This window comes from Pimephales promelas, chromosome 4 (genome assembly GCF_988280905.1).
Source record: "Pimephales promelas chromosome 4, fPimPro1.hap1.1, whole genome shotgun sequence".
Lineage (NCBI taxonomy): Eukaryota > Metazoa > Chordata > Actinopteri > Cypriniformes > Leuciscidae > Pimephales > Pimephales promelas.
The window spans coordinates 35,504,680-35,524,383 of record NC_142772.1 but is presented as its reverse complement, the minus strand read 5'-3'; the positions used below and the strand labels follow the sequence as shown (position 1 = coordinate 35,524,383).

Here is a 19,704-nt window from a genome sequence, read left to right as displayed (position 1 = left end):
CTCTGAAGGGGTGACTGACTCCTTCTAGTTAGATATTATTTGCGCCAAGACCTATTACCGTGCTTTGTTTAGAAATCATTGCACAAATACTTGGTGTTTGTGAGAGAGTAATGTGCTGGCGAGGTAATGTTGCAAAATTACCTTGAACTATAATCATCAGAACAGGAACCTTGTTGTTTCTGGGTTGTTGATGTTGAAAATACTGACAATGTGCTTATTGTCTTTCAAGGACATGAGGAAACAGAGGAAAAGGACCACTTAGGATTGGGAGTGAATAAAAAGCTCTACATTATTAAAAAAAAAAATCCCCTCAAAAGTGCCTTTAGATTTAAAACATCACATGATGGCAGTCACCATCATTTCAATTTGCATCTAAATTGTTGCTTTGATGATTCTGAATATATTTAGACTCCCCCCATAAATTACATTTGCCAGCTTTGAAGGAAACATGTGATGTTAGAAAAGCACACAGGGAGTTTTGAGTTCAGTTTATGGTGCGTTTATAAAAAGTAGTACATTAAACTTTTGGAAGATCAAGATAAAATCTGGTATTTCATGATATGACCCTTTTAAGCAAAGCTGACCTCCTCTTATAAGCCACTGAGTGATTTATGAGTATAAAAAGCCTGTTCTTTGAACATTTTACCTTCAACAGCATACAAGGAATGCAAAGCCTGTGAAGCCGCAAAATGGTTTCTTGTTTTAATTGCTTAATTCTTCAGAGAGTGAATGGACTTGGCGAGACAATTGCAGGCAGAAATAAAAGGTAACAGCTATATAGTAGGATTTAGAAGCAGCAGTGCATCCTTCAAATGCTCATCAGGAGATGTTAGATAAAACCACGGGACTCTGGCTCACTCGCACACTCATCAAAGACAGCCTGAGGGTACTGAACACCCCTCTGAGCCTTATGACACACCTAAAAAACACACTTAATTTGTACAACTGTTCCATTAGTTCATACTTCAAATGCATTAGCAATCTAATTCAACTTGCTCTGCTTCAATGCTCGTGCTCTATAGGTGACTATGAAGCAGAATGAACAGTATGGGCAGCCCATTCTCACCCCCAAGGCGTCACTTAACTGACGCCTTGGGAAGCATTTGGACATGCTTCAATATCTGACGCTTTAGGCGCCCTTTAGCGTCAGTTAGATGACGCCCTGGGATCGCGTGTACCCTACCCCCACCCCACACCTAAACCTAACCGCGTCCTCTAACTGACGCTTTCCTTTAGCGTCAGTTAGATGACGCCGTAGGATCGCGTCATGTAAGTGACGCTAAAGGGCGCCTAAAACGTCAAATATTGAAGCATGGTCAAAGGTGACGCCTTGGGGTGAGAATGCGTTGGTATGGGACATGTGTTTGAATGACATGAAGCAGAGCACACTCTGAGATAAAACATCTTAAAGGGCACCTATTATGCCCCTTTTTACAAGATGTAATATTGGTCTCTGGTGTCCCCAGAATGTATTTGTGAAGTTTCAGCTCAAAATACCCCACAGTTAATTTATTATAACCATTTGAAAATGTCATTTTGGGGCCTGCTTAAAAATGAGCGGTTTCAGGGGGTATTCCACCTTAAATGCAAATGAGCTGCATATCCCCGCCCTGCCATTGGATGAGGGCGTAACTTGATACCTATGGCAGGCAGTCGGTACTGAGAGAGTGAAGAGACGCGCCGTATTGAATGTCATTCAGAGTACGTTTGAATCGGAATATTTAAATAGTATGAAGAGACTCCGGCAGAATAAACAAATGAGAATGGACCAGTACGTCTCGGTATGGTTATTTGATACTTTTATGTACTTTAGAGTTGTAATCGCGTCCCATTTGAAATGATGGATGTCCAACACACACACACAGACACTAGCGCAATTTTTTGAAACTACATATACATTCTGTGATAAAGTTTGCAACGTACGAGCGAAATTACATTTATGCGAGGGACCTGTGGCGTCATGTTTAGCTACTTGTCATAGGTGCTTCTGTGGCAAATGTGAGAAGATGGCTAACTTACAGAACACCAACATATATGCAGTTTTTAATACAATATCTTTAAAAATATATATATTTATAAACGTGTGGTTACACACTATACAAACAAGGTTTTAAATTATATACACAGACATCCTATGACGGCAATAACTTTAGACGCATTTGTTATTGAATTGGCTGACATTGACTGAAAAGACTATTTGCTCAAAAATCATAAAATACACGTACTGTTACTGGAGCTGTGACGGTGGATCGCAAACAGTAGACGACAATCCACACTTGAGGATTAACTTTTAAGCCACAACAACAGGATTAACCCACGAGTCCACGACAGAACATAAATTTACGTTTCCAAGAGACATTACCGGCTGTCGTCGTTGAAACAATGAAGGATGGTGTGTACAGATCACCGAGGGCGGGGTCTAGGCCACAGCCACACTGTCAATCAACCCCCTGTCTCCCGTTCTACGTCACAAAGACCTGGATCTCAGAACAGCTCGTTCTGAGACAGTGCATATGATTTATTGAGATTGTAAAAAAACTACTGGATGGATTTTTATCATTCTAGGGTGGTTTTGCTCACACACTGCCAACACACATTTATGTTCAAACACCATGTAAAAGTGAATTTTCCATAATAGGTGCCCTTTAAAAGTGCTGTAAGTGAAGTTCTAGAACTTCTGCCAGACTTAAGCCTCTGGGGTCCGTTTTTTTGTTTCACGTAGCAGCAAAATAGACTTAAAATACTCCATCATTTTTGGTCATACAGATTTAATATGGAAAACTAAACTGTTAAATGTCTACTTTTTTATGTGTCCATTTACAATCGAAATAAAATATTGTGCTTTTGTAATATAAAGAAAATGAACAGGGTGTGGTTTCTGCCTCTCCATCTCCGTGAACTTTTTTTCTGTAGCGTGAACGTTTTTTTTCTGTTATCTAAACTTAACCCCTTAACTGTCACCGTCCCGGTACCGGGACGCCTAACTTTAACTCACTATATTTCTATTAAATCCTAATCTAATTATGACAAATTATATATTGTTGGAAAGGTCTAAGACTTCTAAATAAATATTCTACCCCTGTTTTGTGTTACAAATTATGTAGGAAGAGTAATTAATGAATTTATGACAAGAGTGCACCTCAAAAAATCTGCATCATAACACGAGGTCTGACCTTTGTCACAAAAAGTTGATGCACCCACTTTTAATCATTGAAACTTCTGTTTTTATTCTAAAAGTTCATAATAAAACATCTAATCTAGTATTTTTCAATAAAAAATAAAAAGTATAGTATAAAATTATCCTCTAAAAATTATAATATATATGTATACATTATCCTCTAAAATATAATAATATTTTTTATCACTTTTTTTATTATATCACATATTTTAGTAGTTATCATAAATTAGGTATCATTTGAAAGCTTATAAACTCAGAATTCATCCTGTGAAAACCGTTTTATAATTGAACGTTGCGTTACCATAGAAACGGTACTTATTTTATCAGGCTCCTCCCCTTTTGGGTATCATTATATTTCATAATTTATGATCAAAACTTTTTCTAATCTTGACAAAACACATATTGTCGGAAAGGTCTGAGTCTCAAGGTTCCAAATTTTGTGACAAAATTGATATTTGGACATAAATGTTTTAATTTGTTAAGGCAGAATGTACACAACTAAATTCAATGGAATTCAATGGCACCCGGTGGCTATTTTTGGTACTACGCCTAAACAAAATCTCATGGGAACTTCAATTTTTGTGATATCAACTTCAAATTTGGAACATAACTTGGTTAGATTTATGGCTTTGATTTTATAGTAATTTTAGAGTAAAAATATTTTGTAAAATATATATTTTATATAAAATAAAAAATATATAGTACAGTATATTTGATTTACTGTGAATTAAAACTTCCATAACTTTTTCATACTTTCATTTTTTAAAGTGTTTTCACTTCAGCAATATTCTGCTGAGTGTTTTCTTTAAAACAAGACCAAACTTGGGTATATATTCCAAAGCATTCTTGAATTACAACCATTTAAGTGTGAATAGTGCATTTAACCCCCATTCTCAAAAAGGGGCGGTGACAGTTAAGGGGTTAAACAAATCTCAGCGAATACTATTCACTCAGACATGATCTATATCTTAATAATCATTTAAGTGTCCTTTTAAATGATCTAATTCAATAATTTTTCATTTGAATTTAAATATGACCATATTACCAAATTACAGTATGCAACTGTAAGTGTTTGGAGTATAGTATGAGTGTTTAGGTATGAGTGTTTGGAGTACTGTATACACTGTAAGTGTAACTGTAAGTGTATTGGTATACAGTATGAGTGCAGTACAGAATAGCAATGGTTATTGGAACATTCTATCCCAGAATACCCTGTTCTACCTTTCCCTGTACTCTCTTCCTCGTCTGTACTCCCCAGATTCAACACTGTGCCAGGGACAAGACGGTGGGAGAAATATGGTTTAGGCACACCCCATCCATCACAAGCTGAAACCGCCCAATGAAATACAGGCCGAGCTCCCTGAACAAGGAGTCCTATCTTGTATGTTAGACCCCTTGCTTGTATATTTATCACCTGAGCAGAGGCACAATGGCTGATTCACAGGGCAGTCAGGCTGATAAAACACACTGACGTGATCTCTGGGCCGATTACTGAGTCTCTCCCTACGTCCTTCCTAGTCTCCCGTTCCTGTCTCCAATAACCTCTTCAGAATTAGAGTTTGGCTTTGGGCCTTTTCTTTTTGTTTTCAAATAGACCACCTTCACCACCTCCCAATTCACAGTACTCAGGCACTGATCATATACTTTTCTTTGAGGAAAAATCGAATCTGAGAAACAGTCTTATTTTTTTCTTATTATCTTCCTTTCACAGTCATTTGTCACAAGTCTAGTGTTTTTTGCCAGTGAGTTTTCTTCGATGATGAAAATCATACCAAAATGTCACACTACTCATAACCATTTGTCATTTTTGCCCCAATTGGTCATTTAATATTTAACATTAGTGTTAAGTTTGTTGTGATTTATCAATATCATGTCCTAGAGATATAGTACCATATGCTGAGCTGGCTGACTGTTACATGGCTTTTTTTGTTTTGTGCAGTTGTGACTCTTTTGCAGCCCATTGATTCATTGATTGATTTACTAGCATGGAAAGGGAGCCAGACTGATGACGGACATGTGTGAAGGTCTATAGCTCCTTTGGATAGCCTTGTCCTTGATTTAGACAAATTAATATCTAGCAGGCAATAACTCTCTATGGCTCATCTAGCCCAGTGTCTCCTCCACTGGGTGAGAGGTGGAACACACCACACTGCTGGTACTTATATCAGAAACATGATTGATGACAATTATATGCAGAACTGAAAATCATTCCATGTGGGGCCTCTAGAAAAAATATCAGGAGCATGCACAAAAGTTTCAATAGTTTACATAATAAAAGTTATTTTGCAAATGAAAGATATTTTAAGGCAATTATGCTCAGAATACATGCCAGACCATAAGCGTTCTGGATGCTATCATGTGCATGTAACTAGATTATTCAATTGAATGAATTGGACTTTCAAAAGTTACACATGAACAAGTGGACCAGTATATAAGACAACACAGCAATGTGGCGTTTGGTACACTTGTATTTAAGTAAAGTCAAATGATCTGTGTGAGCTGGTGATCTCGGTTGCCATTTTTTATCAGTGGACAAACTTTGGAGGGTGCTCATGCAGAGGCCTTTAAGTGGAGTCCGAAATATTGGAAATTATGTTTCCAAGCACATGATCAAGTGATGTTATGGGAAACTTTAAATTCTTGATGATATACAAGATGGGGGCATGTCGATTTAAAATATTGCAGAAAAACATCCTATTGATCCAAAGATTAGTGAGCTAAAACCAAGTCTTTGGTGAATCAAAATTAATGACTTTGCATTTATTTTAATATTCACATGCTGTATTTCAATATTTTTTTTTTTTTTGATACTCAAAGGGGCAACAGGGTAATCATGTGACCCATGGCAACAAAAGAGAATGGATGATTTTGGTGCTTTTTCTCCAGGAGAAATTTGCTAATGCACCAATGAAGAATGCATAATGATGATCTTTGAGAGACTCTTAACAGATGCATTAAAATCATTTATTTGTTCACCCTGTGATTCTGGTGATTTTAATTTCTTTGATGCACTTCACTGGCTCCCCTGCTGAGAGCCAACAGTCTCCCTGTCTATGCTAAACTCTTTGTGAACATACTGTGTGCTAAATAATTGACTGGAGGTCTGATCAAGTCCCAGTAGCAGCTGGTCCAACAGACGCCATGCTGCTATCACACTTCATCATTTCATTTCAAACCATTGATAATATCTGTCAATGGTCATCATTTGTGATATCCCTAAATTATAGAAATGGAAACCTAACAGTCAGTTAAACGTATACAGAAATCTGTACTAAAAACAGAGCATTTATATCTGGGCCACTGCATGATGAGACGCACATTCATTAGTCAGGCAACATAGTTTTCGCTGGTTTGTAATGAAGCTCATGATTAGTGTTTGAGTATCTCTTTAAGAGCAGGGCTTTGAAAAAGCATCTTTCATCAGAAAAAGTGGAAACACATATGCAGTACAGCACCTACATAAATATAATAAGACTTGTCTGTTTTAAAAATAGCCATATTTTTCACTTTTTGCATTTCAGATATTGCAAGAAAGGCGTAACCTGGTTGAGCTTCTTGCCTGGTGCAAGCATCACCCTATGACACATTTTCTAGTTTAAATTGATCATTAATACCAGCAGTATATCTAAAATAATGAACAGAAACCAGCCCTGCTGTTGTGAATCACCAGTCTCAGAATCCATTTGCAGTGTAAGTTTATTGAGAGAATAGTCAAACAGGCAGGTCAATGACAGTAAACTCAGCACCAGAGGCAAGGCTTAATAGGGGTCTAATTCCAGGCAGAAGTTCAGGACAGGCACCAGACAGGCAAGGACCGTGATCCAAGAAGAGGTAGCGTAGGCAGGGAGCAGGCTAGGAGAAATCAGAGACAGAAGGGGTCAAGAAACAGTCAGACAGTCACTGGGAATAATGTTCGGTAGCGTTCGCAAAAGCAAAACAAAACTTCACACTGAGAGCTGCTTGTGGTGTGGTTAAATAGCCTGGTAGATAGGCTGCAGCTGGGCATGGTGATTGGAGTCATTAGAGAGGCTTGTGGGAAATGCAGTGCAAGTGAAGATCAGTACTCGGGCAAGGGCGCTCTCTGCTGGCCAGAGACAGAGCTTGTTGAGTCCGGGATTGTGACAGAGCCCCCTCCCTGGAGCCTGACGACGTCTTGGGTTGGTGGGATGAGCCAGGTGGAAGTTAGTAATCAGGCTGGGATCCAGGATTTCAGAAGCGTTTACTCAAGAACGTTCCTCAAGGCCGTATCCCTCCCAATGAACTAGGTACTGCAGGGAACTTCTCCGACGTCTGGAGTCCACGAGCTCCTGAAGCTGATAGGCCTCCTCGCCTTCCACTAGAATGGGCTGGGGAGTCTGGTCCTGGGATCATCCCTCCTTCCTCTCATTGGGACCATCGGCAGGTTTGAGAAGAGAGACATGGAAAGTGGGAGCGAGACGGTACTGGTTGGGTAGATCTAGACGGAAAGAGACTGGGCTGATCTGGTGTGTGATCTTGAACGGGCCCACGAACCTGGGACTGAGCTTCTTACAGGGGAGCCGTAGGCGTAGGTCTCGGGTCGATAGCCAGACCCACTGGCTCGTCAGCCTGTTCCCTTTGACGGCGAACCGCTTGTTGGAGGTGGGTGTAGGCCAGGTTTCAGGTCTCCTCGCTGAGCTGAAGCAACCACAGAAAGAGAGCTGGCTGAAAGCCCAGGATGCATTGAAAGGGAGTTCGGCTGGTGGAGTGTTTCCGGATGGAATTTTGGGTGCATTCGGCCCAGATCAGGTAGCGACTCCAATCTTGTTGATGCTGATGACAATAAGAGAAAAACGGGAAGACATAAACGGGTCACCTCTTGGTTCATGCGGTCGGCCTGTCCGTTGGATTGCAGGTAATACCCCGACATAAGGCTGATATTGACTTGAAGGGTCCTGAAGAAGGCTGACCAGACCTGAGAAGAGAACTGGGGGCCTCAATCGGAAACAATGTCTTCGGGCAAGCCATAAAACCGGAACACCTGGTTACAGAGGTGTTCGGCTGTCTGAAGTGCTGTGGAGAGTTTTGCGAGGGGAATTAGATGGCAGGCCTTGGAAAAGCAGTCGGGAACAGTGAGGATGGTGGTGTATCCTTCAGAAACTGGGAGATCGGTAATAAAATTGATGGCTTCTGAGTGTTGCAGACCCAGCAGTGTTGGACATGGGCTGTGGTGTCAGAGGCTAAGGAGGGCCACCAATAATGGTTCTAGAGTAGCTGGATGGTGGCGGTGATACCTGGATGCCCTGAGCCTGGATGGGCGTGAACAAGTTCTAGGACCTGGCTCCAGAGAGTCTCGGGGACAAAGACTCAGTCAGGTGGACAGCCGGGTGGGACATCTGTGCGGGAATTGATCTGCTTTATCTCTGTGTTGATGTCCCACTGAATGGGGGCAACAACAAGGTGGGAAGCCAGTACTGTTTTGGGGTCTTGTGGTGAGAGGCGTGACAGGGCGTCTGACTTTGCATTTTTAGAACCTGGTCGATAAGTGACAGTGAAGTGAAACCGGGTGAAGAATAGCGACCAACGTGCCTGCCTGGGGTTTTGCCTCTTTGCGGTAAGCAGATACTCCAGGTTCTTATGGCCGGTGAGTACGACAAAGGGATGGAGAGCACCCTCGAGCCAATGCCATTCCTCGACCTTGACGTTGTGAGAGGATGGCCCCCAGAGCAGTGTTTGAGGCACCCACCTCAACTATGAATGGTAGTCTGGGGTCAGGATGGTGCAAGATGGGTGCTATGGTAAAATGTTATTTGAGCAAGTTAAAAGCCAGGGGGGCAGAGTTATTCCACGGGAGACAATGTGTTCCTTTCTTCACCAGAGAAGTGAGAGGGTTGGCCACGGCACTAAAGTTCCTTATGTACCGTTGATAAAAGTTAAAATCCGAGGAAGCGCTGCAACTCTTTCAGGGTTGTGGGTCGTGGCCAATCACAAACTGCTTTGACCTTACCCTCGTCCAAAGCAACTCCATCTGGGCTGATGACAAAGCCCAAGAACGAAATGGAGCTCTGATGGAATTCACACTTCTCCAGCTTGGTGTATAGATGGTGGTAAATGAGTCTCTGGAGGACGGCACGAACGTGCTTTCTCATGGTCCAAGAGGGTGTCGGAGTAAATCAGGATGTAATCGATGTACACAATGACGGTATGGTGGAGCATGTTTCTGAAGATATTATTGATAAAAGACTGGAAGACGGAAAGACTGTTTGCCAGGCTGAACGGCATGACCAGGTACCCATGGTGCCCCGTGTTGGAGGAGAAGGCCGTCTTCCACTCGTCCCCCTCCCTGACGTGGATATGATTGTTTGCACAGCGTTGATTGAGCTTGGTGAAGTACTTGGCAGTATGAAGTAACTCCAAGGCAGCAGGTACCAGGGGGAGTGGATAGCGAAACTTTATGGTGATGTCATTCAGGGCACAGTAATCGACGCAGGGTTGGAGACCTCCGTCCTTCTGAACGAAGAAGAACCTGGCAGATGCAGGGGACATTGACGGACGAATGAAGCCCTTAGCAAGCTCCTACTCAATGGATTTCCTCATCACTTCGGATTCTGGTTGAGAAAGAGGGAAGATACGGCCCTTGGGAGGTACAGAACTGGGTAGCAGGTCAATGGCAGTCATTTGCCTCTGCTTGGTCATGATATTCGGAGGGAAGACCGTTCAGGTCAGTCCTCTCCACGGGCACGGAAATGACCTGGATGGAGGATGGGGCAACGAGAGTGAGGTACTTGGAGTGACTGGACGTGTCCCAGGACCCTGGAAAATATAGAATTGGATTACCTCAGAGTGGAGCGCCCCTGTCTGCAGCTGGAGTTCCTGGGTGAGGTGAGAGATTTGACCTGAGCCTAATGGCCTATAAACTAGTTTTTCCTTTCTTGCTGCAGACTCCTGAAAGTGTGTGACCACCCTAATGACAGCTTTTTTCTGAGTGTATGGACTAAAAAAAATATATTTTTGCTAAATATATTTGTGTTCTGCAGAAAAAAGAAAGTCAACGACATGGTTGAGTAAATGATGACAGGATGTTTTTGGAGTAACTCCTTTAACTGTAGTATGAAGCTTCAATTTTCCTAGAAAAATTCACAGCATAAACAAGCAGAAAGACTATTCTGAATTGCCATCAAACCTCACAGAGATATCAAAATGAAGGCAGATATTGATGCCTTCTTAGATTACCTATAAGTGCTGACTATTAGTTTGCTTTCTCTGCTCAGAGGTACAGCTCGAATGCCAGATTTTCATTCCATTGTTCTGCTCTGCCAGCTGCAAGTCGATTACTCCATTTACTCACCCTGAGGAGGTTAACCACAGAGCAAGTTCGAGGCCGCTTAAGAGACTCGAATGCTAGACCTTTCCAAAAGCAAATGTTTACTGCAGACTCGCCATATGGAGAATCTCTGTGGAAAAAAAGATTAGACCAGTGAATTGTCTATGTTGTAGTCTAGTCTCTGGTGTCAGTAACTTAATATCTATTCAGCTTCCTGTTAACCAGATGGTGCATTGAAATCATACACAAGCGTGCCTTCAGACACATTTTAAATTAGGTTATCATTTGTGGATAATTTGAAGAGCATCTGACAATTTCCTCAAAACAGAAACAGGAAAAAAAACCTACACAATCCCTTGACTGCTTAACAAGTTTGCTGAATGCAAAGAGATGAGACTTTTTGTACAGTTTGTATCATATACAATTGTATCAAATTTTGAAGGGATTCAAAGAACAATTGTTTTATATCAGCAGTAAACTGGAAAAAGGAGAAAAATGTCTGTGCATGCATTTGATGAATAAGAAAACTGCCAAAAACACTGGCTCATTGCTCATTAAAATTTCTCCCTGCCTGAATATATTGCCCATGGCTCATTTGATCTATCCCATTGTGTATTCTTACTGTACTTTCAATGTTTTGGTGAAGTTAGAGCTCATGCAAATGGTAGCAAAGTTAGACCAGTTAGAACCTCTCCCGTCTCCCAAAAAGGATTTACTTATGAAGCTTACTATTTAGAGACCTGTTCAGAAAGCTACTTCGAAGCCCTGAAGGTTGATTCATATATTTACATGTTCAGTGATGTCAGTATAATGATGGAAATATGACCTTGTTAGTAAATATGCTTGTTTGTAGTTCTTCAACACTATCCTTTTTTGTTTCGTGTTCATGGAAGCAGTGTTTTCTGGTACCCGCATTTTTAAAATCTGATACAAATGGTGAATAATACTCAACTAACTCTATCATTTGTCTGAAAGATTAAATTTCAGCTTACCATAATAAGCTGAGGAAAACAAAGACATTTAGAGTCTGCTGGAAACTATCCTTGCTGAAACAATTAAATTTAACGATGAAAGATCTTCAGTGACTTTCACTGGCCTCAGATGAACTTAGGACAACTAAGCCTACAGGAATCATTTATAATTTTTTTATCAAGCTGTTAAACGTATGACGCGGTCCCCTTTGAGAACAATAGGTAAATATGTTTTGAGGAATCTTAATAATTAATACATTTTATGGAGGGTATTTATGGCTTGGCTTGCTTTTGTGTATGTTGATGGAGCTGTGTGATTAACCATTATTAAGCTACTGTATGGCATTAACTTTGTGTTTTTAAACATGAAAAACCTTTAAATTTCCATGCAGATTCTAGTCCATTTTAATAGTGACCTTTACCTTTACCGCAAACTTTCCTTTATATGAAATAAAACTTCCCCTGAAGCACATTGATACAAACTACCACAAATACTCATATCCACTCTAAACATCATGAAACTGTTTTTCATCAAACTTTGTAATGCAGTTTTCCTCTGGAAGGAAACAAACAATGCATGATATTTCTCTTTTGCATAACTCAGTTTACAGAAAAACGTTATGTTTCTAAATGCCGCCCACTATGAAAGGTTATTCACATTATACATTCGAATTGCTTTCTCAAATGTAATATTGCCCCCTCAGGTGCATCATTTATGTCTATTGGATATGTAAATTGTTTCTTACTCAGTGTCTCTATCCAACTAAAGGGGAGATTATTGCATTATTGTGAATCTATAGTATGAAACCATTATACATGTTTGCACATTCCTCCATTATGGGCCACATTACACATCCTTTAATGCTATGCATTTATAATATATGTTATTTGTGTTAAGCTATCATGTAGATTTTGAGATGGAACTATTTACAGAATAAAATGCTTCCTCAGCAAAATAAACAACAACAACAACAACAAACAAACAAGCAATGGAAGACTGAAGGTATTATTCCGGTCCTCAAATTAGTTTACATGCTCCAAATGTTTAGATTACACAGCATGAGGATTTTTCACTGTGTTTTATCACTACGCTTGTATGTATTCGCTGTATTTCAGCGTAAAGTATACTATAAAAAATAATTGTATTGTCAACTTAAAAAAGTGAACACTACAGAGTCGAAGTGGAGTTTCCTAGAGCAAGGAACAGTTTTTTTGAAAGTCGAAACTTCTGTGATTTATTTGTCAAATGAATAGGATTTCTAGCATGCTGGGAGTGTGAAATGGAAAAACTGGAGTGGAGCTGGAGTCGATTGGAATCTCTAGTCCAACATTAAAGCTCGATGCTTTGACTTCTTTTGGAACTGTTTTCATCTGCGGATAAGAAATATATAAAATAGCTGTTTTGTCTGAAAACATACATTAAACAACATTACACATTAAAAGTAGTAAATATATCAGCAAGGTTGTTATCTGTGGCCTTGCCTACGACTGAATCACAGCTGTGCTGATAATAGATACGACAGCAATTCTGTTTTTGTGTGATATTTGCTTCATTTACGTGCACTATAATAACCAGGGGCAGGATTCATGAAAATCTTCTTAAGAAGCAGTACTGTTTTTTTTTTTTAATACTATGCTGCCTGTAGATTTTAAGAATATTCTTTTAAGGAATATGAATAGGTTACTTCTTAAACTTTGTCTTAGGAACAATCTTAAAAAACATAAGAGCATTCCTAAGTTTTTGGGCATACAAAATATTCATATCTTTTTTCTTCAGTCAGAAAATAAGAAGACAATGGCAGTTAATAATAATTTTATTCTTTAGAATGTTTTGTATATAAACCTCAAATTATATATTTTCACATGTAGGAGTAAATTTTCACATTGTACCATGAAATATTGGAAAGACAAAAAAGTAGTTTTTTATTAATTTGAAAAAAAAAACAAAACAGCAGCTGCCACAGTTGTTAAGCGTTAAACTGTTTTTAGTGTAGTCATTTGACGACAGGTTAACAATGGGCTATTTCTCCCTATTAGATTCCAGAAGACGCACTTCAAACGCAACGTCAAAATTCAATTAGCCTATATTTCAACGCGATTTCTTCCCAGCGTAACTGCGCGGATGAATATTCCCACCTGACTGGTGCTGATGCTTGTGGCGAAATTGACTCCGCCCAGCACAGTGCGCCATTGGCTGGTTCGGCTATTGAGCGTGTTGCACCTGCAAGTCTGAGTACACTTAGATAGAACGAGGCTCTCAAGCAGGGAGGGCGCAAGCCTGCACGGTGTCTGAAGTTCAGCTCACAGGAATGATGTTTCCTCATCATTCTGAAAGAAGTCAGAGCATTAAACTGAGAGAGAGACCGTTAGAGCTGAAAACAATGAACTGTCACAACATCATAATAACGGGCGAATTTGCCCCCTAAAATGATTGAGAGAATCAGAATAGAAATGGGAAGTAACGTTACTGTGAAGGGACGTCGGCGCTTTTTTGAGATCATCTTGGTTCTCGCGCTTTGTCCAACCTGCACCAACGGTCGAGGTAAGAGCTGTAAGCGGGAGGAAATATGTTGTGATATTTACAGCATTATAAGCACAATACATTTCCTGTTGTCATTTGTTCAACTTTTATACTGGTTAGAGAATATCAGGAGACCTGCTTGATCTTCCTCTTTGCCCACGCGATCGTGCACGCGGAATCTATCTCTGAAAAAACTGACACAGACTGCGTAGTTTTTAATACGTAGGCTACTTACTAAGTGAGCATTTTAGTTTTTTTAAATGTTGTTTTGGCTGTATATTCGCCGTTTTTTACGGATTCGGTTGTTGTAAACACTGAGGTGACTGACTGAAGTTTGCAACATTCTGTTCTGAAAAAGAGTTGCAGTTTTCCCATAGCATCGGTGTCAAGATTATTGGAAAATGAAAGGAAACCGAAGAAATGTGTTGACACAGCTGCTGGAGTAGGCTACATTAGTATTTCAATGCAAAGTCCATGTTCAACAGGCGACCATATATATTTGAGTTGTTCTAGCTTTCTAGATAGGCTACTCATTACTGTGACACTGTTAAATTCTTTAAATGCAGCTCTGTTATTTAAACCTTGTGCTGAAATCAGTTTGTGAGCGCATATATATCCGACTCTAGACAAACATGACTAGGTACTGTAGTATGTATTAAAATGCGGTGTTCAAAAGTAGCTAGGCTATATATCGTCCTGCTGTCTCTGTACATTCTTGTGTGATAAAGGTGAAGTTGATGAACAATTAGGCGATATGATGCCAGTTATTATTTTTCCTTAGATATACAAGGTTTCATTGAAAACAAAGGGAAGTTAAAGCAAAGTTTTGGTTTTTAGCATTTTTTTCCTACCATACATTTCATTAATATATAAGGGAATAAAACTACACTTCTTATTAAAAACATCTAAACATGTGTTACTGAAAATACACATTAGTTGAACGCAGCAGAGATCTCAATACTTGGTAGACAATACAGAATGATGGTAACATTTGATGCATCATGTGTCATTTTGAGTAGAAAATGAAGTCCAAATGTTACAAAATGGCAATTTACTAACCTTAACAACAACAGCAACGATAAAACAGTGTAAACACAACTGGAAAACATTGAAAAATCTTCCTCATTAATTATTCAAAGCCTAGTCCACGATGGGAACACCAGTATCAGAAAAGTTGAGTAATTTGACTTAATTTTGTAAAGTTGATATTTACGCTTTCATTTCTACACACTTTAATTGAGTAACCTACTAATATAGAATTTACTTATTTTTTAAATTGTTGCCTGAGCTAACTTTTTCATGTAAATTGCATTGCATAGTTTTAAATTGCATTGCATAAATTGCATAGTATTTACTTCACCACAAAATCATTTTTATCAGTAACACTAAGGGCCCTTTAGTTAACGATAAGCAATTAACTATCATTAACTACGAGCAATACACTTGTTCCAGTATTTATTGAGCTTTAAACGTCAGTTAGTTAAAATTACATCTGTTCACTGTTAGTTCTTTAGCTCAGGTCCATTAAAGGGGTCATATAATGCCATTTTTGTACAAGTTAATATGAATGTTTTGGGTCTAAATGAAAACTTTGTAATATACTTTTATTAAACATTCTCATTAGTATTTTAAGAAAACACCATTTTTACCTGGTGAAAATCAGCTCTTGTTTTCAGCAAGCCATTTCAGTGCATTATGTCTTTAAATAATAAACCCCTGCCCCTCTGTACTGCGGACGTGAAGTGTTGTCTTGACAACAGTTGAAGGTTTTGGAGAGAGAAGGACAGCGGGAGTCTCCGAGGACACATCTGTGCAACCGTATCAGTTTCAACGTAACTGTTCACCGGAACAAGATTATGGCCGCAAAGAAGTTTGACAACTAAGGCTTGAGGATGTTTCTGAATGGTCGGTTAACGTAATGTTACTTTGATATATCTTTGTATGCACTGGCAGGGTAGAGTAGTGAGATATGAACGCTGTGTGTTTACTGATGTATACGTTAGTTCATTGACAGATTGACGTTACAACTAATGGTCATGAAAAACTTTTCCCCCGCAATTTGCAAAGATTAATATAACGATTAATAAAACTTTATAGGTGCAGAGGGAACACAGTTGGTACCGATTATTGATCCTCATTTATAAAGCAGTCTGGTGAGAAATGATTCGCGCAAACAAGAAAGTATTGACGTTGATCGTGGGGAATATTCCCTTCGTAAACAAAACTCAGCCACTGCGTCTTCAGCTGTTCAAATTTAGGAACATCTGAATGATTTCTGTGTTTGTTATTGCACCCAAGAACAGAACAACACAATCGCTTAGACGCCATTCTGCTCCAGTGTATCAACAATGACGGACTATAGTCTATCATGACAGCTCGCTCAGGGCGGGAAACACTGCTGTCAATCAACAACCGTGGGAGGGGCGTGCGGCCGTGTGACGTCACACGGTCGAACGGCTCGATTTGAGACGGAAAACAAATAAGGAGATTAAAACAAAACCAGTGGATGGATTTTTATCATTAAATGGTGGTTGTGTACAGGCACTGACAACACACATTGCAGTACAATCAACTTGTAAATGTGCATGTACTATTATATGACCCCTTTAATTAACTGACCACTTTTGAAAATGTATTAGTAAATGTTGATATAAGTTAAGTTGAATAGCCTAAATACCTTATAAGAAATTTCATGTTAACTAAGGTCATTATAATGTTAATCCATATCATGAATCCCATCTATATGGAAAAAAATATTTTAATAAAATGCTATTTTATTAACCGAAATTCGAAAAAAATCAAATTTTTTCCAAAAACATCTGATCAAAAATCGATCGTTGTGAGTGCTGTTTTATAATAGGCTACTTGTATTTTTTTTTAACTAAAATGACTGTAAAAGGCTGTGTAAGCTGGACAAAAAGTCAGCTTTTAAGTCACGCTTTTTATTTTTGCCGGCTATGTCTTGAAGCTTTACCTATTCTGAAATCAATGTGGATGAGCATCAAATCTTTACAATGAGAGCAACTCGCGTGAAGTAGCAGGAACTGAGACCTCTTGCGTGCTACACTGCTCTCAGCAAGCCCAATGGGGCCTATATGAAACTTTAAAAGGGTTCTCAATGCATCCACCCGAGCGTGTGTGCCCCGTGAACCCCACATAACGGCACGCGATGGTTAGCTTTCTTTTCCATAGCAGAAGGTAGCACAGATTGCATAGACATGAGAATAAATTAAGGTGAGTCAGCATAAGGTAAGAAAAAACTGAGCTAATATATGACTCCATATAGACAGGTTCATGTTTGTTGGCGGAGGTGCATTCATTTATTCTTGCTATTGAAAAGGTAGATTTGCCAATATTCTCTCATTCTCATCCAGGCATATACCTCAGAATATTGTTCACTTTTGAACAATATTTGTTGTTCACTTTTGCTGTACACTTAAATATGGATGCAATGTAATACCCTTTGTCTTATTTTTTTAGTTTTCACACACTTTAAAAATTCAATTTCAGACTAAAACAGTATTATTTTTAAATTTCATGTTAAGTTTGACTGAAAATGAACCAGTCCTTGTTTTTGTTGGTTTGTTAAACCTTTTCAAGATTTGTTATCACAACATTTTTTTTCTTTTGTCAAATCAACTTAAATAATTGACTTAGTTCAGATAATTTATTATTTTGAGTTTCTGATGATTAAATCAATCAAACAATCAATCAATCATTGTATTAACTTACTTTTTCCTTTTCAATCAACATAACATTTTAAGGCAACCAGGTTACTTCATTTTTTAAGTTAAACCAACAATATTTTTTTACAGTGCATTAGGTCTGTTAGTCCGACTTTGCAAAGATGTGCCTGGTGCCATAATTACGTTTATGTTAATCGGACTACACTTGTCCTTGTGCACTTGCTCCGAAAGACAAAGTATTTTTTTTTTTAAAAGGTTTTGATTTTTTGCATTGTGTAATGTACTCTTGGGCAGATGGATGAAGAATGTAGCTTATAATATGCAAAAACCCACTGTAGAACTGCACAAGTAAACATTTTTTTTTTTTGCCTTGTGCTAAAGGATTTAGTTTGAATTTTAATTATTGCACACACATACGATGCAGTTTTAGTAGCAACAATCTAATTTTAGTTGCAAAATCATCTAGCCACCAAACTCTGCCAGTGGACCGTTCGGTGAGAAAAAGCAGCCAATCTGGAAGCGACAGAGGTTATAAAAATCCATCACAAACTAGGGTCTGCTAACAGTGTGCCAATGCAATGCAGCTCACTGCTCAAATTTACATTTAAATGAAACCAAATGACTGAAAACTCTCAGATGAGAGTCAGTAAAAAAAGAACCACCTCCTTGTTTTGCAAAAGTACAATTCTCTACCTGAAACTGTTATTAGGCCCTAATGGGATCTGTGTTGGTATAAGGAAATGATATGATCGATCCTTGTTTTTATGAAAGAAAAACTATTCTCGTATATGGCTTCCAGAGATGGAATAAATCTGGTAAGAGAACGTACCTAGAGTAATGTAACCTTGAGCATTAACTCATTGCCACACTTGAGTGTGAAGAAAATAATATGGGCTTGCTGTGACTGCTTTATATACTTCTTTAGCTAGGGGCTCTGTGCAAATATAATTTTTTTTGGGAAAAAGGAGTGAATTTAACTTCATTAGCTTAAAGTAGAAGCTACGTGGGCTTATCCACCATCAGGCATTTTTTTCTGGTTTTCATCAACACCTCTCCCACCTCCAGAATGATCAATGTTTAATCATGTGCAGTCAAGCTTTTATATGCTATAAACACACTCATATTTTCATTTTGCAACATTTGCAAGATAACTTCTATGGGTGTAACAATACCCTCATTTCATGATTCGATACATATCACGATACTGTACTCACGGTACAATATTATTGCGATACTCCAAGACATATGGTAAAAGGTTAACAAAAGTTTAAATGAATAGACTTGGACTTGGTGCTTGTTACCCAAGGTCAATGGTGACACCAGAATAAAAGTATTCATGATTCTGAAGCTGAAAATACTGAATTATTTTAGATGAATATGCTTGCACTCTTTGACTAGATATATTTAAAATAATGTCGGCCACTTTTTCTGGTAACATCAGATATTTGGCATGATCAGGAACTATGAATATTCCCACATTGCATTATTATACATTATAATCAACATTATACAGTATACTTAAAACTCTGAAAACTATTTTGGGGGGGACTATCCACGATACATATTGTCATGTCAAAGACAATCATCTTTTTTTCATTGGGAAGTCATTTTTTTTATGGGTTTTTGGTTATAACTAACTGAAATAAGGTCTGTGTTAAACACAAGCACATGTCAAAATATTTTCACATTTTATTCTTTGAAAAAAACAAAAAACAAAACCATAAGTAGAATTCCATGCACTGTTGTTGTTATGAAAACCATAGATATCTATATAAAGGCTAGATATCGCTGGCCAATGGAGGTCGATGTCAGCACCTGGCGGCCATCTTGTCACAGGTAGCTCACTCACTCGTAACATTGTTTTTATGGTGCATGTAATTTTCAAATAACCGTAACCTGCTCAATTTTCTACCGATTTTCAAACGGTCTGGTTTGTTATAAGCGTCAGAGATGTAGTTTTGACACTGCATACTTATGAATAATAAGTGTATAAAAAATTAATCATCCAGAATTATAGCCACATTGACAACATTTGTAAGAAACCAAACCGTTTGTAAATGTGTCAA

At 38.6% G+C, this 19,704-nt stretch overlaps 1 protein-coding gene across 4 annotated transcripts in view; it reads left to right on the top strand.

Moving 5' to 3' along the window:
- Positions 1-13,667: 13,667 nt before the first annotated feature.
- Positions 13,668-19,704, top strand: part of unc5db (unc-5 netrin receptor Db) — a 141,656-nt gene continuing 135,619 nt past the window's right edge. For all 4 annotated transcript variants that reach the window (XM_089130360.1, XM_089130357.1, XM_089130359.1 and 1 more), the window contains exon 1: positions 13,668-13,973. In XM_089130360.1, coding sequence (XP_088986486.1) covers positions 13,859-13,973 — 115 coding nt within the window. In that variant the 5' untranslated portion in view covers positions 13,668-13,858. The remainder of the gene's footprint in view (positions 13,974-19,704) is intronic.